At 42.0% G+C, this 24,338-nt stretch overlaps 1 protein-coding gene across 1 annotated transcript in view; it reads right to left on the minus strand.

Annotated features, from left to right (window-relative positions):
• The window catches only part of LOC109910940 (src-like-adapter 2), a 35,239-nt gene extending 13,163 nt beyond the window's left edge, over positions 1-22,076 (minus strand). Inside the window, 5 exon segments of the mRNA XM_048608649.1 lie at positions 451-553; positions 3,390-3,518; positions 15,859-16,028; positions 21,141-21,228; positions 21,868-22,076. Coding sequence (XP_048464606.1) covers positions 451-553; positions 3,390-3,468 — 182 coding nt within the window. The 5' untranslated portion in view covers positions 3,469-3,518; positions 15,859-16,028; positions 21,141-21,228; positions 21,868-22,076.
• Between the last annotated feature and the right edge of the window lie 2,262 nt (positions 22,077-24,338).

A 24,338-nucleotide genomic window follows, 5' to 3' on the forward strand; every position in this document is an offset into this window, starting at 1 on the left:
CATCCAGCTCTACACCTTGTTATCTCAGATTCTCCAGCATTAGCAGTTCCTACTATCTCTGTACCAAATCTATTTCATGCTCCTAGGACATTAAATTGCCTTCAGAGAGGGGGTTAGAATAGAATAGAATATCCTTTTGTTAGCTGTATTTGCTGCTAATTGCTCACACAGCACTGATCTTCAGGAACGTCAGACTGTCAGGAATCTGAGTTGAACTATTTATTACACCTATTGCTGGAGGTAAGGGAGAGAAGAGAAGGGAGATCTTTAATGTTCACACCACAACCGAATTGAAGAATGGTCTCTCTGGTTTGGAGGCCTTTGGGATTTTACGTGTCTGCTCACAGGGAAATCTGATCAATAAAATGATTCATCCACATTCGAAAGGGTTAATGGCTGCACCCACAGTTAAAAATGTGTCCATATAGCCACACATAGAGTAATACTTACTCACTAACAACATTCAGCCTCTCACCCACAGTAATTACAGGCTCAGTATCAGATGTCGACGGATAATTATACAGTGCCACCACCATCATAACCTTGCTAATATCTAGAAAAAAAGAAAACAAAGTTTTGAAGGCATTAGAAACCTTTCCTTAGCAAAATTTAGGATTAGCATAAAGGTGTTAACCACTGAGCAAAATTAAAATGACCTCCCTGGCACTCTTCTCATTGTTTCTCAAAATACAAGAGCCTACAAATGATTCTGGTCAGAATAAAAGATGAGCTTGTAATGTTATAACTGCATGGATGCAACTTCTGTCATAAGAATGTGTAGTTCCCTATTGATGTCACCAACAGTTATTTTTGGCACTAAGTGTCTTTAATCATGTACAGCAATGTCAATTGGCTTCAACTTACACCTTTTGTCCTGACCAGAAGGAAACCAGACTTTTTAGAAGATGATACATTTAGGCTGAGATTAATATAGAAACATGGAACATAAAACAGTGCAGTACAGCATGTTTCGGCCCACCATGTCTGTGCTGACCATGATGCCATTCTAAACTAATCCTATCTGCCTGCATACAGTCTATATCCCTCTATTCCCTGCCTGTTCATGTGTCTGTCTAAATGCTTCTTAAACATTGCTATCTTATCTGCTTCTACTACCTCCCCTGGCAGCACGTTCCAGGCACTTACCATCCCCTGTGTGTAAAAAAACTTGCCTGGCCCATCTCCTTTAAACTTTTCTCCCTCTCACATGAAACCTATGCCCCTTAGTATTTGACATCTCCCCCCTGGGAAAAAAGACTCTGACTATCCGCCCTATCCATGCCTCATAATTTTATATACTTCAATCAGGTTCCCCCTTAGCCTCCAATGCTCTAGCAAAAATAATCCAAGTTTGTCCAACCTCTCCTCATATGTAATGCACTCCAATCCAGGCTACATCCTGGTAAACAGGGTGTACAGCCGGATGAACACAGCAGGCCAAGCAGCATCATAGGAGCAGGAAGGCTGACGTTTCGGGTCTAGACCCTTCATCACGTAAACCTCTTTTAGACCCTCTCCAAAGCCTCCACAGCCTTCCTATAATGTGGCAACCAAAACTATACACAATATTCCAAATGTGGCCTAAATAAAGTTTTACAGAGCTGCAACATGACAACTTTTATACTCAATGCCCCGACCGATAAAGACAAACATGCCAAATGCTTTCTTTACCGTCTTATCCATTTGTGTTGCCACTGTCAGGGAGCTATGGGCTTGCACCCCAATATCTCTCTCTGTATATCAATGCTTCTAAGGGTCCTGACATTTACTGTATCCTATCATCTTGCATTTGACCTCCCAAAATGCATCACCTCACACTTGTCCAGATTGAACTCCATCTGCCATTTCTCCAACTGATCTATATCCTGTTGCATCCTTTGCTATCCTTCCTCATTATCCACAACTCCAATTGTGGTGTCATCCACAAACTTCCTAATCAGACTGCCTCTATATTTTCATCCAAATCATTTATATATCTTACAAACAACAGAAGACCCAGTGAAACACCATTGGCCACAGACCAGTTAAATGTCTGACTGCATGGAGCTATTTGTCTGTTTTGAGGAAGCCGAGGAGCTTTTCAGGACTCAGCAGATATGGAAGAATTAGAGACATCTCAATTGTTGATGAGTGTGGTTCCAGGCAACAGAAGTAAAATTATATTGATCTAAGAGCAGTGGTGACCACATTAACTTGCATCTAGACCATGCAATGGTACAACAAAAAATAGTCCCCTATATGTTCAGGTAATAGGAAGAGGAGGAGGAGGCAATTTAGCCCCAGATCCCTGTTCACTGGAATCATGGCTGATCTGTGACCTAAATCCAATTACCCATCTTTGTCCCACATTCCTTAATACCTTTGATTAACAAGATATATTATTCTCAGTTCTAAGATTGACAATTCACAATGGCATCAGTTGTTATTTGCAATCGAGAATTCCAACTGTCTAGCGTCATTTTTGTGCAGCAGTTTTCCCTGACCTCACCTTGGGAAGATCTGGCTTTATTTTTTAGACTCAATGCTGTATGGTTCCAGATGTCCAACCAATTACAATCAGTTCTCTTTAACCGCCCTATCAATTCTGTCAGGAACTTCACCAACGTTGTCTCTGTTATTCTCAAGGTATGGGCGACATTGCAGGCCTAACATTTGTTTTCCACCTTTAGTTGCCTGGAGAAGCTAGTTGTGAGTCAACTACTCTTTGAACGGCTGCTGTATCTGAAGTGGTCCTACAATGATACTGGGCCTCTTTCTGTGCTGTCTAATCTATCTCTCCGCTATCCAGCACAAACTGAGAATAGAGGTGCCAGGTAGCTACAGCTACCAGTAGAATAAGCAGTACTAGTGATTGCTGGGAGAACATTGCTGCCAGAAGATGAATGCGCCTTTTAAGAACAAGAGGCCAGGACCACTGATAAATGCCAATATACCTGGCTATTATAGGTGATTCTGACTTTATCGATAAGGTAACTTTTAAACTAGCTATAATAAAGCAGCTGATCAATTAATTCCTCCCAATTGCTGGTACCAGAAAAAACCCAATATCCCGATCCCGAGCACCCAGATTTCTCCTTTTGAATTTCGAATGCCAGTTGCATGAGAATTCTGGATCTGCATAACGGGACCTTTACTGTAATTCGATGTAAACTCTTCCAGGATACCGTTTGCACAGCAGTGGGCAAGGAGCCAGTACCCTGGTTGATCATTATCCACCCTCCCATTCCTTCCTTCCCCCCCACCACTCCACATCGCCGCCTCCCCCCCACCCCACTCCAACAAAGGAGCCCGCCAGTGGAGAGTATATCTTACCTGGAGAGGGCTGGCCCTTCCTTCTCCCTCCCCCTCCCCCTCCACAAAGGAGCCCGCCAATGGAGAGTATATCTTACCTGGAGAGGGTTGGTTGGCTGGGTTAGATGGAATCATGGTCGTGGCCTGGCGTCTGCACTTGCTCGGTCGGCTGCCCATAATGTCCACGCCCCACAGAACCTGCTCGTCAATGTTTTAAACAGCAGAGGCTGCAAGGAGAAGGAAGATCCGATGAGCACCCGTGGTTCAATGGGAAGGAGGGATAAAATAAAATGCACATGTGTCAGCCCCAGGCAGTAAGTGGAAAGGGTTTGCTGATGTCAACTAATTCCTACCCTCACACATACATCTTCTGTCTCCCCCAAAGCCTGTCCACCATCTACAAGGTGCAAGTCTGGAGTGGAGTTGAATACTCCCCATTTGCCTGAATAGGTGCAGCTCCAAAAGCACTGAAGAAGTTTAATACCATCTAAGACAAAGTAGCCCACTTGCTTGGGACCCCATCCACCAACTTCAACAATCTCTCCCTTCACCGCCAATGTACATGTGCAATGTGTACATAGAGATGCAATGCAACTGCGCACCAAGGATCCTTTGACAGTCCCTTCCAAACCTGCCACCCAGAGGATCAAGGGTAGCAAGCACTTGAATACACCAGTTGCTAATTCCCCTCCAAGCCACGCACTATTCAGTCTTAGAAATGTATCTCTGTCCCTTCATTGTCACTGAGTGAAAACCCTGGAATTCCTTCCCTAACAGCGCTGCAGGGATACCTACTGACAAGGACTGCAGTGGTTCAAGAAAGCAGCTTGAACCACCACCTTCTTCAGGGGCAATTAGGGGTGGGCAACGAATGGTGGCCTGGTGAACATGAACGTTGTTGTAACAAACACAGAGAATGCTGGAGAAACTCAGCAGGTCCTACAGCATCTGTGGAGAAACAGAGTTAATGTTTCAAGTCTGGTATAGCCTCTCAGCAGGACCAAAGACTCATACTGGAGTTGAAACATTTTCTCTCTCTGTCTGCAGATTTTCTCTAGCATTCTCTGTGTTTGTTTCAGATTTCCAGCATCTGCAGTATTTTGCTTTTATTTGAACGTTGTTGTAACTATATTAGAAGAATTGAGTTACCGAAATGGATTAAAATATTCTGTACATTAAAAGTAGTATAAAAACAGCTTCTAAGACTGATATCTGGAGGTTCTTGGTGCCCTGGTTAGTCATTATCTCCTAACTAACACCCATAAATTAGGGCATCTGGCAGCTCACTGTAATGCACTTCATGTCGATTCAGAAATGTGGACAAGTTCTGAGAAAGGGTCACTTGAACCGAAATATTAACTCTGATTTTTCTCTGCAGATGCTGCCAAACCTGCTGAGCTTTTCCAGCAATTTCTGATTTACAGCATCTGCAGTTTTTAAACAATTCTATTGCCAATTTCATAGTATCAAGTTCTGCTGCTGAAATGCCAAGAAGAGGTTAACATTGTGGACAATCACCTTACAGTTTTCAGTGAGCTTTGGCTATTTCTTACAATTATGCTAAGAATATTCCCAGTCTTATTCAGTGTTTTGTAAAGCACTAAAATCTGCTCCATTGATTGCTTTAGCCTATTGCCTCGTCCTGTAGAGATCTGTTTTCAATACAAATAAAATATGAACGTACGCTTTAACAATAACTGCTTCACACAGTTACACACACATAAACAAGCCTGTAGCATTTCTTTGCTAAGTATAAACAAAATACAAACAAAAGAATTACCAGTATAATTGAAAAGAGCAGCACTAGACCACAGTGATATTCAATAAAAGACCCCATTTCAAATTGACAATGCTTTTCCTTGATTCTCCCTTTTAAACAAATTTAAAACAACGTTAGACAGTGCATGATGCGGCTCTATGACAAAAATACATGCTCACGGTCAATGGAAACTTATAAACAGAAGCAGAACTTTATCCAGGCAAAATAACATTATCCGAAAAGTGATGATGCACTCAGCTCCTGTGGTTCCCACTGGTCTCTAAAGGTCTGTACTGCACTGGGGAACACAGTGTACTCCCTCTCCAGGCAAACCCAAGTGTGGACGTAACTGTGAAAGATGGGCAGACAGTCAGGAACAGCAAACCCCTTCTCAGCCCGCTGTCTGGACCTGTTAATGGTCACTTTGTCCAGATCCAGGAAGAGACTCTCCGACCTGTCCATCCCTCCCCACATTTAAATCAGGACCATGGGGCTGACGCGCAACCAAAGATTGAGGAGGAGCCCCTTCGAATAACTGAAGAGGGGAAATCCTGGGTGACAGTGGTTGGCTGCTGGTTTGTTTCTACATCTCTTGGTGCTACTGTGTGAGGAGCTGCTGGTTAGCTCGAGAAAACAAGTCACCTAAAACTGTCCCTAGAAAGGGACTTTTGACAATTATCATTCAGTGAGCTATTGATTTTAAAATATTGACACTTATCTCATCTGGAGATTTTCACCAACAAACTTTGCCTCTACAACTTCTACGAATCTAAGCTTTCTACTTTTTACATTGTGTCTTTCTAGGCATTTGAAATTGAATTCACTCGCGAGCCCATTTCTTTAACTCTGCTGGGATGGTTTGACGTTACCAATGGCCGAATGCTTCGCTTGCTAACTGATAAGAAACATTTTATTCAGGTTTGCGCCATGAGAAGTACTGACTATATATTTAGTGGTGGGGCAGGGGGTTGGGGGGAGGGGGCAGGAGGGGATGGTAGTGGGGTTACGGGGTCGGGGGAGGTGGTGAGGTTGTAGGTGTTGCATCATGGTGGTGGTGTTACTGCTTTGATGATATGTGTTCAGCTCCCACCATGGCAGCTGGGGGAAGTTAAATTCAATTAATAAATCTGGAACAAAACACTCCTTTCATTAATTTTGATCACAAATCTGCCAGATTGTAAAATCATAGAATTCCTACAGAGCAGAAAAAGGCCATTTGGCCCATTGAGTCTGCACTGACTCTCCAAAGAGCACGCCATCCAAACTCACCCGCCATCCCATCCCCATAACCCTGCATGGGGTATTTAACATGGCTAAACCACCCAGCCTGCATATCCCTGGACACTATAGAGGTTTAGCATGGCCAATCCACTTATCCTACACATCCCTGGATACTATGGAGCAATTTAGCATGGCCAGTCCTCCTAACCATACTGTGGGAAGAAACTGGAGCACCTGAAGGAAACCCATGCATACATGGGGAGAACGTGCAAATTCCACCCAGGCAAGGCTGGAATCAAACCCAGGTCCCTAGCACTGTGAGGCAGGAATGCTAACCACTGTGCCACCCTAAATTGTTTTCAAAAAGCCCATCTAGGTTCTAACAATCCTCAGAGGCCAGTTTTACCAGGTTGTGCCTATGAATCCAGATATGGTTGACTCTTAACTTCTCTCTGGAAAGGCCCAGCAAAGTCTCTTAGTTGTATCGACCTGCTGCAGAAACTGAGGGAAGACCTACTCCACAGGGACTGCAGCAGTTCAAAGAACGCAATGAGCAGTTAAGAGTTGGGCAAGCAACAATCACATGCCAACGACTGAACTAAAAATAAAATTGAAACATGTTGAGTCTTTCACACTTCAGGTGTTAGGCTTCAAAGCATTGGGAATAAGAAAGGTAGTTATTTGAAGACTGTTTCATTCTGAGCTGGAACAATGAGGCTCCCTGCATCAATTGCACCTCCTTTGGAGTTTCAAGTTTCCTTCTTACAGAAATGAGACCTTGTGGCGTCCATGAAAACAGGAAGTCTACTTACTCACCCTGCGGAGATCAGCTATGAGGCATCTGCATCACCCACAGTCCTGTGATTTTGCTACATTCAGTGTTACTCACAGTGTACTGTACAAAGGTCTCACCAGATATCCTTGGGAACTGGATATGGGTTATGTGATTCACTCACGTGTGGCTTTCCATTTCTTGCACTTTGGATCTTTCCTTAGTATCAAATGTGCTAGAGTATTGTGTAACAGTGTGACCAGCTCATAGTACCCAGCTAACAGATATGGAAAGTTATGACTATGTAGCGACAAAGCAAATAAAGCAAAAGTAACATTCCCCAATTTGTTTGCAGGTGTTTGGTTATTTTGTGACTACAGTTATTTTGTCCCTAAATTATTCTAAAAATTAAGAGCAGTGAAATAGAGTTTTATTGGACAAAGGCTGTGGATGCCGGAAATCTGAAATAAACACAGGGGATACTGGAGAAACTCAGCAGGTCTGGCAGCATCTGTGGGCAGAACATTTTGAGTCCAGTATGACTTCTCGAGAACTGCTCTGAAGAAGACTTGCACCTGACTTGAAACATTAACTGTTTCTTTCTCCACAAATGCTGCCAGCTCTTCTGAATTTCTCCAGCATTCTCAGAGTTTTATTGGAACTTCCTGAGACACATCCGGTGCACTACAGGGACAGCTACATTGTCAGAGGTCCCATCTTTCACATGATACTGTAAGCCTGTGGCCCTCTCATGCAGATATTAAATGTCCTGAACCATTATTCTGAAGAAGATATAAAGGTATTCTCCCCACCACAATTGAACCTTCAACTAACATCAATATGAAATAGGTTATTACATTGCTGTGCATAAATTGGCTGCCCTGTTCCAAACCTTAATTATAATTCAAAAAGCATTCATTGGGTGTCATGTAAGTTTGTAAAGGACCTTCCATAAATACAAGTTTATTTCTGGTACTTAATGAATGAGTTAGGCAATATTATCAAATGTTGGGTGGCACGGTGGTTCAGTGTTTAGCACTGCTGCCTCACAGTACCAGGAACCCAGGTTTGATTCCAGCCTTGGGCAACTGTCTGTGTGGGTTTCCTCCTATAGTCCAAAGATGTGTAGGTTAGGTGGACTGGCCATGCTAAATTGCCCACTGTAACCAGGGATGTGTAGGCTTGGTGGATTAGCCATGGGAAAAATGCAGGGTTACAGGGATTGGGTAGGGTTCTGGGTGGGATGATTTTCAGAGGGTCGGTGTGAACTTGATGGGCCAAATGGCCTGCTTCCACACTGCAGGGATTCTATGATTTACAAACCCTATGCACTGCAGAAAGACAGTAGAGTGTTACAGAACAGATACAAATAAAACATAATGCACATATACATTATTTATATAGGAGACAGATGTGATGACACAGAATTGCACACTCACTAATAGGTTGATGCATTGGTAAGAGCTGATGTGGGTACACAGAAAGACAATATCCTTGACTGAAAGTCACATAAAAGACATTTGTGCACATAAACACATGGCTTAGCAGAATTGTCACTGGGCTAGCAATCCAGTGACCCAGGCTAATGCCATGGTTCAAATCCCACTAAGGCAGCTGGGGAATTGTAAAGAAATTCATAAAGATCAGGAATTGAAAGCCAGTCTCGGTGATGGTAAATATTATCAATTGCCATTTTAAAAAAAAATGATCTGGTTCATTAATCCCCTTCAGGGAAGGAAATCTGCCATCCTTACCTGGTCTGGCCTACATATGACTCCAAACCCACAGCAATATGGTTGGCTCTCAAGCCACTCAGATCAAGGGCTATTGGAAATGAACATTAGATGCTGACCTTACCAGCGACACACACATACCATGAAAGAATAAACCAAAAAGGAACACGTGCGCATTCCAGACTGACACACTGAATTCACAGACTGACTTACACACGTACAGAGAGACTTGTTCATCTAGGTGGGTTGGATTTGGTAACTACTTAAGTATATGACGATGGGGAGCCACAACCTTTTATCTTTCCTGGATGAAATAACACACCCAGGAAGGTTGTACTGTGCAAGAATTAATATTTGGTCTGCAATTTTTAAATATTAAATAACAAAGCGCAAAATCATGGAGACAGCCCATCAATGTTGAGACATTTATTAAACCAATGTTGGGGTCAGTAAGCAACAATTAATTATATTTATGTAGAGACTTAGGTGTAATAAAAAAATCCCAAAAGGCATTTTAAAACATAATAATGCGTAATGTAATAATCTGTAAAAAAAAAAAATAAAACAATAAAACTGAGTCATGTTTGAATGGCAGAGCAGACTCAATGGGTTAAATAGCCTAACTCCACACTTATATCTTATGGAGCTGCTTAGGAATTAATATGAAATGTTAGGTTAGATGAACAAAAGCCTGGTTAAAGAGCTTGGTTTTAAATGTGTTCTATGGAGAACAAAAAGAGTTAGAGAGCCAGAGATGAACAGGGAGGTGTTCCAGAGCATGAAGACTAGATAACTAAAGACACCGCTATTACTGAGGAACATTAAAGATGCTGAAAAGGTTACCATTAGTGGACAGAAGATATACTGGAGGGTGGTTGGGCTGAAAGAAGTCACAGGAATAGCAAGAGGTTGGACCCTGGTGGAATTGAAAGTAGGCATTAGAATTTAAAATCAAGACATCACTAATTGACCAGAGGCTCATGCAGGTCAGTGAATACAGGGGTGATATGAGAACAGGGATTGTTGCAAATAAGGACACAGGAAGCAGGGATTTAGATTAGGGATTGTTGCAAAGAAGGACACAGGAAGCAGGGATTTATATTATCTCAAGTTTATAAAGGATAAAATGTAGGAAACCAGTCAGGACTATGTTGAATCATCAAGCCTAGATGTTTGTGAGAGTTTCATGAAACCAATTTGCAGGAAACATTAACTTCTGATCCATCAGGACCATCTGATAAGCTTCATTTTGTACCAGGGCTCCGTGCTCCCTCTCCTAGATTTCTCCTTCCTCTCTTGAAAGCATCAACCCTTGTTGTAGATTCATCTTTTGCCTCTGATGCCTCACAGGTGGCCATTGACAAAGTGTGTTCCAAACAGCAAGCAGTGAAGTGCAATGCGAATTCTGAGGGGAACCAAGCAGTGACTGCTCTGAATAGATTTCCAACAGGAAACACAGATTCTCTGCCCCACCACACTCACTATTACCTGTCTCCCTACACCACAGCCAGCAGATATTGAGACTTATCATAGTGCACAATCTAAGGCTGCAGTTGTGAACAACACCTTCAGAAAAGGGCAGGCATCGGGCCCAGGACTGTTCCTGGTCTGTTTGGTACAAGATGAGAACCATGTATTGGCTCACCAAGCCATTAGAGTCATGGAGTCATAAGACAATGAGACATAGACACAGAATTAGGCCATTCAGCCCATTGGGTCTGTTCCGCTGATGTGTTTCCTAACCCCAATCTCCTTCATTTTCTCTGTAACCTTTGACTCCCTTACCAATCAAGAACATCTCTATCTCTGTCTTAAAGACACTCAATGACTTAATCTCTGCTGCCTTCTGTGACAATGAGTTCCATAGATTCACCACCCTCTGGCTGAAGAAATTCCTCCTCATCTCAGTTCTAAACAGTCGTCCCTTTATTCTGAGGCTCTGCACTTGGGTCCTAGACTCTCCTATTAGTGGGAACACTTTTTTACATGTCCGCTGTATGTAGGCCTCTCAGTAGTCTGTAAGTTTCATTCAGAGCCACCCCTCATCCTTCTAAACTCCATCAAGTACAGACCCAGAGTCCTCAATTACTCCTCATATGACAAGTCCTTCATCCCCAGGATCATTCCTGTAAACCTCCTCTGGACCCCCTCCAACGTTAGCACATCCTTCCTTAGATATGAGGCCCAAAACTGCTCCTAATATTCCGAATGCGGGTCTGACCAGAGCCTTGTACAGCCTCAGCAGTACATCTCTGCTCTTGTATTCTAGCCCTCCTGAAAGACTCATAAAGTCAAGTGAGGCAGGAACTTTAAATACCATTCAATGCCAACCTAGAGAGGGGTGCATTTTAATCAGGGATGGGGGTGCGGGTTAAAGGGAGTAAGGGATGTCCAAAGCTAAGAATTCAAGATGTAAGGTAGTTACTCATAAATCGAATGGGAATTCAAGAGAAATTACTTTAACGCAGAACAAAGTGAGAATGTAAAAGTCACTACCATGTGGAAAAGTTGAGGCAAATAGCTTCTACAATTTGGATAGAAACTGGAAAAGTACAAGAAGAAAAATGGAATATGCTGATAGAGTTAGTTAAAGAACGGGAGGAAGCTGATAGAGTACAGTATAATCACCAGCATAAACTAGTTGAACATAGAACATAGAACAGTACAACACAGTACAGGCCCTTTGGCCCACGATGTTGTGCCGAACTTTTACCCTAAACCTAAGGTCTATCTAACCTCCAGCGTTATCTTATACTATCATCCATATGCATATCTAATAGCCGCTTAAATGCCCCTAATGAGGCCGACTCCACTACCCTCTCCAGCAATGCATTCCACGCCCCGACCACTCTCTGAGTAAAGAACCTACCTCTGACGTCTCCCCGATATCTACCTCCTATCACTTTAAAACTATGCCCCCTCGTAAAAGCTACCTCCACCCTAGGAAAAAGTCTCTGGCTGTCTACTCTATCTATACCTCTGATGATTTTCTACACCTTAATCAAGTCACCTCTCATCCTTCATCGTTCTAAAGAGAAAAGCCCTAGCTCTCTCAACCTTTCCTCATAAGACCTTCCCTCCATTCCAGGCAACGTCCTGGTAAATCTCCTCTGCACCTTTCCCAATGCTTCCACATCTTTCCTGTAATGAGGTGACCAGAACTGGACACAATACTCCAGATGTGGCCCAACCAGGCTTTTGTATAGTTGAGATAAACAATTTGTTTCTCTGCTCTGTATTATGTCTCCTTCTATGTCTCCCAGTCTCATCTTGCCTAGTGGGGTAAATAGATAAACTGTGAACCCTAACATTTGGGTTGCTATCATCAAACCTGCATTGTAGAATTATTATTGTTTAGGTATTTTAAAGAAAGAAGCAATTGATGTAGGGTGATAAGAACATTTTGACCTGCAAAACGCTTTCTTTTTCTTTCTCCCTGTTCTCAGTCTTCTTGAGTGAGCTCAATATATGATCTGGAGGATGTACCTAACCACAGCCATTGTACAACCAAACCAAGTTTCCAACCGCAAAGTGCTGCACAATGAGCTCAGGCAGCTAGCACTAATAACAAGATGGATCTGCTCTGGCCTCACATTATTGAGGGTCTACCCCCTCACTTGCTTCAGCAAGTCAACACATCAAAGCCCCTCAGGCTAAATCCCCTGACATTCATAGAGGACTTAATGCATTGTGAGACGAATGCACAGCCTACACTTTCTTGTGACTTTCCCTGTCACATATGCACCAATCTATCTTATTCAAAGCAGGGGAAACAGCTTTGAAGCTTTTTGCACATGTAAAAAAAATTCTTTGCTGACTGAAGAGGATTGTCATTAAAAAAATTTTCAACTGAAATTCCAGGCTGTGAGTGATAATTACAGAGTGTGACGTGCTGCTCTGTGAAAATGCAACTCAAGCTCAGGGAGTATCCAGATCAGGGAGTTCTTTGTGTGTTTGTGTTCAAGATCGTAACAGAACTAGGGCAGAGTACGTACAAGGGGAAAATGTTAGACAGCCACAATTGTGTGTCAACTTTTAGGTATCTGTAGTAGCACCACGCTAAAAGACAATGTGAATTTATAATTCAAATGTACAAATATCCATGTCACAATAAAATATACCTGACACAAGTAAAGAGTGAAAACAGAGACACCAATCCTAGTCCTCTAGAGTTGGTAGTGCTGCTTCCCTATGTCAAATAGTTCAAAATATTAATAATAATAAATGGGAGAAGTGTGTGTGAGAGAAGGTGTGTGTGTGTGTGTGTGTGTGTGTGTGTGTGTGTGTGTAAGGGAGATTGTGTGTGTCTGTGATTGTGTGAGACAGATTGCGTGTGTGTGCGTAAAAATCATGAATCAAACTTTTCAAGTTACAGTCAATCTTTCTTTAAAGTGTGCAGGAGGAGGCCATTCAGCCCATTATGCCTCAGCCAGGTATTTGAAAAAGCTATCCAATTAGTTCCATTGCCTTGTATACTTGTCAATCTCCAGCATATATTCAGTTCCCTTTCAGAACTTGTTGTTGAATCTGTTTCTGCTTTTCAGGCCAAACATTCCAAATCACATCAACTTATTGCGGTTAAAAAAAATTGCAGAGTAGCAACAAATTCCAGGATTGTCCAAGATCCTAAATGGCATGCATGAGCAGACAGAAATCCCTGGAACCATTATAATTTCCAGGTTTGCTAACAGCATGCTAACTGAGAGAGACAGGAGAGACGTGCGGATAAACAAAATGATTCTCATTTCCAATACCTCAGGCAAGGGCTGCACAATCACCTCTCTGCAGTTAGTCTGGCAACATCTGTGGAGAGAAAGCAGAATTAATGTTTCAGGTCCAGTGACCCGTCTCCAGAATGTTCTCCAGAATGTTCCGAAGAAGAGTCACTGGACCTGAAACATTAACTTTGCTTTCTCTCCACAGACACTGCCAGACCTACGGAGTTTTCCCAGCTGTTTTTGTTTCTGTTTCTAATTTCCTGTGATTGCAGTTCTTTGGTTTTATTTGATTGCCTGTCTGCAGTTACTGACAATCTTGTATCAGACACTGAAGGCTTGGGAAAAGGCGATAACATGCAGATAAATTACAGAAAGATGCAAGTGCTTTAGAGTGGGGACATTGAGAAAGAACTGGGAAAATAAAAAGTGTGAAGAGAAAAAAGGAGGACGAAATGTGTGCTAATTGTATTCTAATTGTGAGTAATCGTTTGTTTAATTATTTATGCATTGTATTTCATTGTTTGCAAGTAATAATGCATTAACTGGGGATTCACTCGACCCCTGTAAGTATACACAGACGAAAGCAATTGTTTGGTCCAGGAGATATATATTTGTAATGTGTAACTCTGTAAATAAATATAAAATGTCTAAAGATTTGTTCTAGTTCAATCCTTCAACCTGCTTTCTGGAATAAAAACGTGTACTAGTGAACTTTCTTCACTAGTATAATTCCAGGCCAATGAGGAGGGAAGCAATGTTGGATCTAGCTTTAGGGAATGGAGTGGGGCATTGCAGCTTGTTTCAGCGGGCAGTATTTGGGGGACCTTCCTCGTCTGCTTTAAATTGAGCCAAGGAACTTTAAACTTTAGATGAGATAAAAATCTATCATAGCAATGACACACTTGGGTAATAATGAACCATAACGCCAAGTAATTGGCACCTAAGAGAGACCGCCTGATCTTTCTGAATTGATCCACCTGCTTTGAAGCAGACATGATGACAGTTTAAGCACTGAAATTAATTTCACATTTCCAAATAACACAAACCTTAGCACTCACATGGCATGCCAATGTTCCCCATATTTCTGATAACCAAAGTTATGAACTGGAATTTAGAATAATGTAGACAGAACTAGGGTTTCTTAATTAATTGGAAGGAATGCAGCACTGAATTCAGAATGTATTTTTAGTTTTTGTGCAGAGATTCTGAAAATGTACTTATTCTACCCTGTCCTTGTTCCACTTTAGATGCTAAACCTAAATAAAGTTTATTTTTAAGAACATTCAATGTTTTAAACTTGTCAATTTCTGTGGAGACTGGACTCTTGCCCATGTTTCTCAATATTTACGTGAGTAGATTCCAAAATTGATTCAGTGACCAAAAAGATAGAAAATAATAACCATTGTCAATTGTTGGAAAAACCCATCTGATTCACTAATGTCCTTTAGGGAAGGAAATCTGCCATCCTTACTTGGTCTGGCCTACATGTGACTCCAGACCCACAGCAATGTGGTTGACTCTTAACTGCCCGCTGGTCAATAAGGGATGTGCAATAAATGCTGGCCTAACCACATCCCGAAAGTCAATAACAATAAAAGAAAATAGCCACCACTTCATTCTCAAAGAGATGTTCACCCTCTGTTTTAGCCTTAATGATTTTTCTTGGGATAACTGGAAGTTGTAAAGAATACATGAATTCAGTTTAGGCCACTCTAGCTCACTTGACCCAGAATTGCCCCTCACTGGGGCCTAATTCAAGAATATGCAGTGAGAACGGTGCCATATAAATGTACATTGTTGCCAATCAGTCTGAATTGGTGCGGAGTGAATAAGAAGAGCAAAATATTTTAAGAGATTCATGCTTGAGTTTCACAAAACCCAGACACCACCATAAACTTCACTAATTTTGCAAGACAGCTACAAAACTCAGTACCTGTTAACAATTCTTTCTTAAGTTACATATCTTCAGCCACAGTGTGTCATGAAGTGTGACTATTTCCCCTTAGTCAGCACCTATACCCGCCCCCCCACCACCACCACAGCGCTCTGGAAACATTGCAAAATGTGCAAAAACATGACATGAAAAGTTAGGGCTGATTGAGCAGACTGTTAGGGCAGAATTGAGGAAAGCTTTGCCATGGTTCCCAGCTCACTCCATCATACCTGGGAGAGGCCTGTGTGAAATGGGAAGATCCCATCCTCTACCACTCACACCTCACACGCTGATGGACCCAAACTTCACCCACACACGAAAAAAAAAATCAGCAATCATAGCACAAATAGGACACTTCGTTTATTCTGTACATTTCTCCAGCTCCCAGGTTCTCATCCCTGCAGGTAAAATATGTAACGTTTAGTACTTACGGCATTGTCTCCTCTGTTTGCTGATGCAAGTCTTATCTTGTCTCCTGTACTTTTCCTTCTGAGAGACTGTACCTGTGCCACCGCCACCAGCTGGGGAATGCAACACCCAACAACCAGTTAATCCAATAAAGCCCCTCCTGGGGTGAAGAAGGCAAGAACGTTGATGTGTTCTGGAAGAGCACAAATTGTGTGAAGATTAAGTTTGAGCAGAATGAGTCAGTATGCAGCTGCTGCTGGGGTTGTCTCCAGAGTGTGCAGTGTTGTATGATGACGTGCTGGCTTAGAGTCCCAGTATTTACACGCCTGGCATCAGCTCTACATCTCCCCCTTCACGTTTCCTGTGACATTCTACCTTAAATCTGTCTGATAAATGGTTCCTGTTTATGCTCACATTTTGCACAATGCTTTCTTTCTGGCTGTGTAATGGAATGCTTACCCCTCATCACAAGCTCCATTTAGCTAGCAAATCCAGATTGAACTGATTGTTGTTTTTGGGGGTGGAATGGGTTGTTAATATTTCATATTCACACATAACTTTCGTTCCAGTTCACTTTCTCGCTGCTTTTCTCCTGGCTGTTGCTAGGATTCACTGATGTTCTTAATTTGTGAGCCCTGACATGCCATTACCATTATTTTAATACCTGCCCTGGGATTAAAGTCATGCCAAATCAGACATTCCAGCTGTTCTGCTGTGGAGGCATCACTGCCAAGCCCAGTTCCATTTTCATCTGTTGCACTGCATCAGCAGCAGGGAGAAGATGGACACTTGGATGCTCTCACCCAGGGGAATTTTAGCCCACCTTGTCAATCTGTTTGAGATTTCAGATTATCTTGATATCACACTAGCTGCTACTGAACCATAATATGGTTTTGACCCATTTCCTTAAAAATAGAATTCTGTCTGGGAGTGCAGGCAGACCCTTCAAGGGATTCTGTGGCCATGGTACGCATAGCTGGGAGGAAGTGAGGCAAAATTCTCTGTCAATGTTCCACTGTAGTGGGGAAGTAGTGGGATCATAGTAATTCCACTGGACTAGTAACCCAGACACCCAGATAAATGCAACAGGAACATGAGTCCAGATCCCACCACAGCTGTTTAAATTCAATTAATATCACCTTACAGAGGTGTGTAAAATCTTGAGGAGCATGAATAGGATGAATAGCCAAGGTCTTTTCCCCAGGTGGGGGAGTCAAGAACTAGAGGGCATAGATTTAAGGTGACAGGAGAAAGATTTAAAAGGGACCTGAGGGGAAACATTTTCACATTGATGGTGGGGTGTGTATGGAATGAGCTGCCAGGGGAAGTGATGGAAGTTGGTACAATTACAACATTTAAAAGGCATCTGGATGGGTATATGAATAGGAAGAGTTTAGAGGGATATTGGCCAAATTCTGGTAAATAGGACTAGATTAGTTTAGGATATCTAGTCGGCTTGGATGAGTTGGACCAAAGGGTCTGTTTCCATGCTGTACATCTCTATAACTCTATAAAATTGGAATAGAAAACTAGCAACATTAATAGTGACCATGAAACCACTGTTGATTATGCTGCCTCACAGCGCCAGGGACCCGGGTTCGATTCCACCCTTGGGCGACTGTCTGTGTGGAGTTTGCACATTCTCCCCGTGTCTGCGTGGGTTTCCTCCAGGTACTCCGGTTTCCTCCCACAGCCCAAAGATGTGCAGGCTAGGTGGATTGGCCATGCTGACTTGCCCATAGTGTTCAGGGATTTGGAGCATAGGTGGGTTATAGGGGGATAGGTCAGTGTGGACTTGTTGGGCCAAAGGGCCTGTTTCCACACTGTAGGGATTCTGTGATTGTAAACAGCTGTCCGATTCACTAATCACCTTTAGGAAAGGAAATCTGCCATGCTTAGCCAGTCTGGCCTACATGTGACTCCAAACCTATACAGATATTGACTCTTCATATAACCCTCCAAATCGCCTTTCAAGCCATTCAGTTCAAGGGCAATTAAGGATGTGCAATAAATACCAGCCTTGCCATTTGGTGCTCACAATCCCAAAACTGAAAAACCTTTTTCAGCTGACCACATAAGGATTTAATCAACACGTATTTACAGACAGGGTCAACAACTTGCTGTATTTGGTAATCTCAAATCTGCCTGAATGGTAATATAACCACCGACTGAAACGTTGATTTTCATCACGGTGACACTACAGAACACATTGCGAAAATTCTCCATTCTTCAACAGCCCCTTTCAAACGGGTGACTTCCATCACTTGGAAGGACATGAGCAGCAGGGAACATAAGGATGCCACTATCCTGACCTCACTGTCAACATCCTGGCTTATTTCTGCTCCCACTTCCTAAGTTTTTGAAAATGCAAGAATCCAGAACTGGAGGAGCGCCGTAATTTTGGACAGTGGTGGGGCTGGAAAAGATAGTAGAGATAGGGAAGGGTGAGGCAATGAAGTGATTTGCAAGGAAGAATGAGGATTTTAAACTCTAGGTGATACTCAACTTGGAGCTACAATAGGTCAGCAAACACACAGAATAGGTAAAGAAAGCATGATGCAAGTTGAGGCAGATGTGTTTTAGATGAACTTAAGCTCATGGAAGATGTGAAACTAGCCAGGAGAAATGAACTATTCAAATCTAAAGGCTACAAATCAAAATCCTAAAATTCCATTTCTTACTGTAGGAGAGTATTGTTTTATTCAGAGGGTTATGAAGCTTTGGCATTGTTTGTTAGAAAGGGCCGTGGAAGCTCTGTCTTTGAGTATATGTAGCATAGATATTGATAGATTTCTGATTACTACCATGCACAGGTTTATGGAAATGGGATTTGTAAATAGCATTGAAGTGTTCAATCAACCATGATCATATTGAATTGTGGGCAGGTGTGATGGGCTGAATAGTCTACTCCTGTACCTATGTTCCAATGTTCTGAGGAAGGGTCACCAGACCCGAAACATTAACTCTGTTTTTTCCTCCACTGATGCTGCCAGACCTGCTGAGCTTTTCCAGCAACTTTGTTTTTGTTCCAACGTTCTATGTTCAATATCGTTATGGGAATGCCTCCACCATATGGACTGCGGCAGTTTAAGATGTCAGCTCACCACAGCTCTCAAGGCCAATGAAAGATTGGCAAAAGGTCTTGGCATGTCCAGGGAAATAAAAATAACCTTGTCCATTGACCATAGAATTTGATCAGGTTTCTGTATTTTTTTTTAAATTCTTCATTAGGATTAAATAAGCCATTGACAGAATGGTTACAGAGAAATAGCTCTACCTGTTCAAGTCAGGGTGGTGTGTGACTTAGAGAAGAATGTACAGGTTAGGACATCCCCATGACGTTGCTGCTCTAGTCCCGGACAATATTACAAGGATGCAGGCTGTGGATCTGGGAGGTGCTGTCGAAGCAAACATGGTGAGTTGAGGCAGTGTATCCAGTAGATGGAACATACTGCAACCACAGCTTTTCAGCGCAGTTGATGGACACTACGTTCAGTGGCAAGGATGACAATTGAGTCAGATTTTTTTTTTTAAAAGCCTGAATGGAGTTGCCTTTCTTGATGACACTGTGTCTGCACCCATGTGTGAGTACTTTATCACCATGTGATCTTGAACCCTGACGAGAGGCATTTAAGCTTCAAAAAAAAAAATGACTCACCCATTTCCTCTACCCTTGCTTTTGTGGACACAGTGTTGGTAAGTAAATGCAACTGAGCATCTCATCAATGGTGATTCTCACACTTCCAGGCACAATATTAATGATTGAGGTCTTGACAATGGTGCTGTCTAATCATTGATAAAGCAGTTGAAAAGTTGAAGGATATTGAACTTGGGTAGAGATGATTAACCTCTGCTAATAAACGGCTTTGATGACCTATGTTTCTTGGTCTTTTACAGTCATTCTTCCAACTAGATTAACCTTTATCATTTCTTCCAACGCCTTTTGTTTCCACTCACTGGTACTGTGACCAAAATGCGACGGGGCTTTTTACATTGGTCTCGTTGGATCAGTTTACCTTCAGGAAATATTGGATAACTGGTCCACACACCAGTTTGGCAAGAATCCCTTCCTCACACCACCTTGCTGGTGTTCTGTGATCGAAGACAGTTCATCATAAAAAAACTGGCAGAACAATGTAGACCTAACCAAAGCAACCATGACAGCGAGTTGGTTTTTTGCCGATACTAACTAATTCACTAACCGAATTGACACTGTGGAAAAACATGAATCAATATTAATCTTTATGAGCAAATGCCCATTAACAATAAAAATATTTGAGGAGGGGCGTGTGATCTCCTATATAATGATGCAATGGAAGAAACAATTTATGGTAGATAAGTCTAATTCGGGGAAGAACCATTCATATTTGTATGAAGAATAAGTCATGTGTTATACCCAGATGCTGGTAAAGGCAATTGTACTTCTCCATCACACATCTTAACAAAATTGTGGTGAGTGATTGAAAATAATTTAAGTGGAAATGTGGCTTGAGAATTATGCCAGAATTTGGAGGTTGATATCAGGCGATGAGATTTAATACTCAGCACGTAACATGTTTAAAGTATATGTATAAATACTTCTTTGAATAGCGGAAAGTGTATTACTAATATATTAACAAAGGGCAGCATAGGTTTTGAGAACATAAAGAAATAAGAGGGGAAATAGTCTTGTCAACTCCTCCACCATTCAATTGGCTAATCCCACTTTACTTCCTGTCCCCGTAACTTTGATTCTCTTTTCAATTAAGAACTCAGCCCTGAATATATTATAAGACACAATCTCTACTGTTGGGGTGGGGCAAAGAATGCCAAAAGTTGTTGATCCTCCAAGAGAAGAAATTCCTCCTTGTCCCCAGATTAAATGGTCAACATCTTATCTTGAATAGCCAGTCCCTTATCTTCCCACTTTTAGATATCCCCACAAGGGGAGATGGTATCTTAGCACACTGTTGAGCCCCCTCAGGTTGTTATATGTTTCATCAAAATCACTTCTTTTCAAATACAAACCCAGTGTTCTTGAAGCCAGACCCATCATCCCAGGAATCAGCGTGAAACCTTCTCTGAATTGCCTCCAACATTGGTGTACCCTCCATAATTAAGAGTGACCAAAACTGCACACAGTACTCTAGGCATGCTCTCACCTAGTGAGTTATAAAGCAGATGATAGAGAATTGGCAGCACATTCTAAATCTCTCCCTACTCCTGTTTCAATTTATTTCCCGTGAGAGGCAATCATGGACTCATTTTGAAGAATGCCACCTAGAACAGCGTAGAAATCGCTCTGTCCTGCACTGGAGATACTGACCTGAATGTTGCAGGTCCCTGGAGTGGGAAGCATTTTGGAGTAGGAACCCAGAGCTTCTGCCTCAGACAAGAGGGTGAGGGACTTCAGTCTGGAGGAGAGTTTGTAAAAGGTGGGAGTGAAACAGAGGAGATTAATAGGCATCATCACAAATGTGATACTTGGGGAAAGACAAAAATGCTATACTTCTGCAAGGAGTCCCAACCTGAAACTGCCTTCACCCTGGTGTAAACGCTGCAGAAACAGAGAATAAATGTTTTTATTTGCACATTTGTAACTTATTCTACAAGATAATGGGGTAAAAGGCATTTGTTGACTTCCATAGCAATTAGAGATATACAATGGCATTATTAACAACAATTAGAGATAAACAATGATCTCACAAACTTGGGTCCCACAATCAACAATGAGATCAAAACTCTGCAATCCTGTCATATCCACTCAGGAATAGTGGTAGATAATTAATTAACTAAGGAAAAGAGTACTCAGGCTCTCAATGTCAAAATAAGCTTTGGAAATATAATCGCTGTTCCTTCACTGTCGCTGGGTCAAAATCCTGGAATTCCCTCCCTAATGGCATTGTGGGTCAACCCACAGCAGGAGTACTGCAGCAGTTCAAGAAGGCAACTCACCACCACCTTCTCAAGGGGCAACTAGGAATGGGCAATAAATGCTGGCCCAGCAAGTGATGCCTACATCCCACAAATGAATAGAAAAAAAATGACTTTACCATCGCTGAATCCCCCAACAAACAATATCTTGTGGATTTCATTGACCAGAAACTGAACTGGACCAGGCATAAAGATGATGTGTCTTCAAAAGCAGGTCAGAGATGAGGAATTCTGAAGTGAGTAACACACCTCTCGAAGCCTTTCCAGCACCTACAAGGGATAAGTGTGATCGAATACTCTGTTCTTGCTTGGATGCAGCTGGATTCCATCAAAGACAAAGTAACTTGCTTAATTGGTGCCTCATTCTCACCACTTTAAATATTTATTCTAGTTGACTGAGCCAATGATGCCAGTTGTCCAAATTAATATTTCTAAACTAGTTGATGTTGAAGTTGCATTAGCTCCAGCCAACCCAATGAATTCAGGAAGAAGTTGGATGGAGAATCAGTTATTCTAGGACAAGATTCAAATAGATACAGGTTTGTCATTTTTGGCTCCTGATAGTTGTAATTATATCTAACCAGTTGATGTTCATTGTACCCATGACTATCATGCAATAAACTACTGCTTGTTATGTAAGATGTGTGCCCCTTCTTGCTGAGACTTACCAGGGACTTCAGAGAAACTTAAATTGGCCCTTAAACTCATCTTAGAGCTATCTATCACAAGCCACCAGTAGTTGGTCTCCAGAGCTCAATATGACACATCCACACACCAGTTTCCTCCTCCCAGCACCAATGCATGGGATACAGTGCATACCATCTACAAGATAAGCTTCAACAACCTGCAAAGATTCCTTTGATAGCACCTTCCATTCCCACCGTTTCCACCACTCGGCTGGGCAAGGACAGCCATTGTATGAGAAAGCCACACACTGCAAGTCTCCCTCTGAGACACACACTGTCCCTCACTTGAAGCTATGTTGCCGTTCCTCCACTGTCACAACGTAAATATTCTGGAACTGCCACTCTAACAGCACAGTGCATGTCCCTACACTACATGGACTGCAATAATTCAAGTAGGTTGCCCACCATCTAAAGGAAAAAAATGGGAGGGGAGCAGTAAATTCTGGCCTAACAGTGACCCCATGTCCCTTGAATAAATAAAACAAAACTGGTAGCAATTACTCAAAATCAATACACATACAGTAATTGTCACCATACTGTATACTGGAGAATACAGATATGGAGGTGCCGGTGTTGGACTGGGGTGGACAAAGTCAGAAGTCACATGACACTAGGTTATAGTCCAACAGGTTTATTTGAAGTCACAAGCTTTCAGAGCACTGCTCCTTTAGCAGGCGAAGTCACTTCAACTGACGAAGGAGCAGTGCTTTGAAAGCTTGTGATTTCAATTAAACCTGTTGGACTATAACCTGGAGAATACAGAGTTATAGATTCCAGCTCAAGGGAATCAGCTCCACCATTCCTCTTTCCAAACCTTTCTTTAGTCCTCACTAAATGGGAAACTGTAGATTTGTATATTCACATGGAATTACATTGTTTGCTGCATTGAAACAGGCCTCTTTATCTTATTGCACTACATCACTCCGTGCTCCAAACGTCCCTCCACCCATTCTACACCACCTCACCTTATCTGTATATCCTCAGTTCCTTTCTCCCTCATGTACCTATCTAGCTTCCCATTAAATGCCTCTATATTACCTGCTTCATGTGGTAGCAAGTCCCACATTCTACCATTGCCTGGTTAAAGAGGTTTCTCCTGAACTTGCTGTTCGATATTTATCAGTGACTATTCTGGGTCTTGGATTTGGACAAAACCATCAGGGAAACATCTGCTTCAGTCTTTCCTATTCATTAAACCTCAATTAGGCCTTTCCAGAAGCTGCAGCATGTGCAATCATTCCTTAAGAATATAACCTCTCCGCTCTGATATCATCCCTTTAAATCTTTCTACTCCACCTTTGTTAATTTGTTTGAAACATGGAGTCTGCACTGTACTCTCTCACTGTGTTCTAACCAAACTTCTACATGTGGTTTTCATAGCTTTCCCGTTTCTGAATTCTATGAATCTAAAATTGAAACCCTTTGCATTTTTGCCTTTTTTGATGGTAAGCTGTGAGGAAATTCCAAAAGATATTGCATCATCCAGACTGGGTATTTAATACAAGGCAATGTGCTGTCAAAGAACAAAGAATAATACAGCACAGGAACAGGCCCTTCTGTCCTCCAAGCCCTGCACTGACACATTTTGTCAACAATTGTGATGTCCCTAACTTCCATAGTATGCTCTGAAGATGACACACTGCTCTGCTCTTAGCTCACCACAGAACCCAATGCATTGCTGAAAAGCACCTAATCCTAAAATATCAGTGTATAAACACAAACAATGACCTCAGCATCTCTCACACACTGCTTTATCTCTGATGTTGACAGGGAGATCTGTTCTTTATTAATGCAAAATGAAGAAACCACAATGCTGTTGATAAGAGTATCATTTAGTGTTGCATAAAAACTAACATCCAGCTACAGAACCAGACAGCAAAACAGGACAACAGTTCATAGAACTG

Source organism: Rhincodon typus, chromosome 19 (assembly GCF_021869965.1).
Source record: "Rhincodon typus isolate 14 chromosome 19, sRhiTyp1.1, whole genome shotgun sequence".
NCBI lineage: Eukaryota > Metazoa > Chordata > Chondrichthyes > Orectolobiformes > Rhincodontidae > Rhincodon > Rhincodon typus.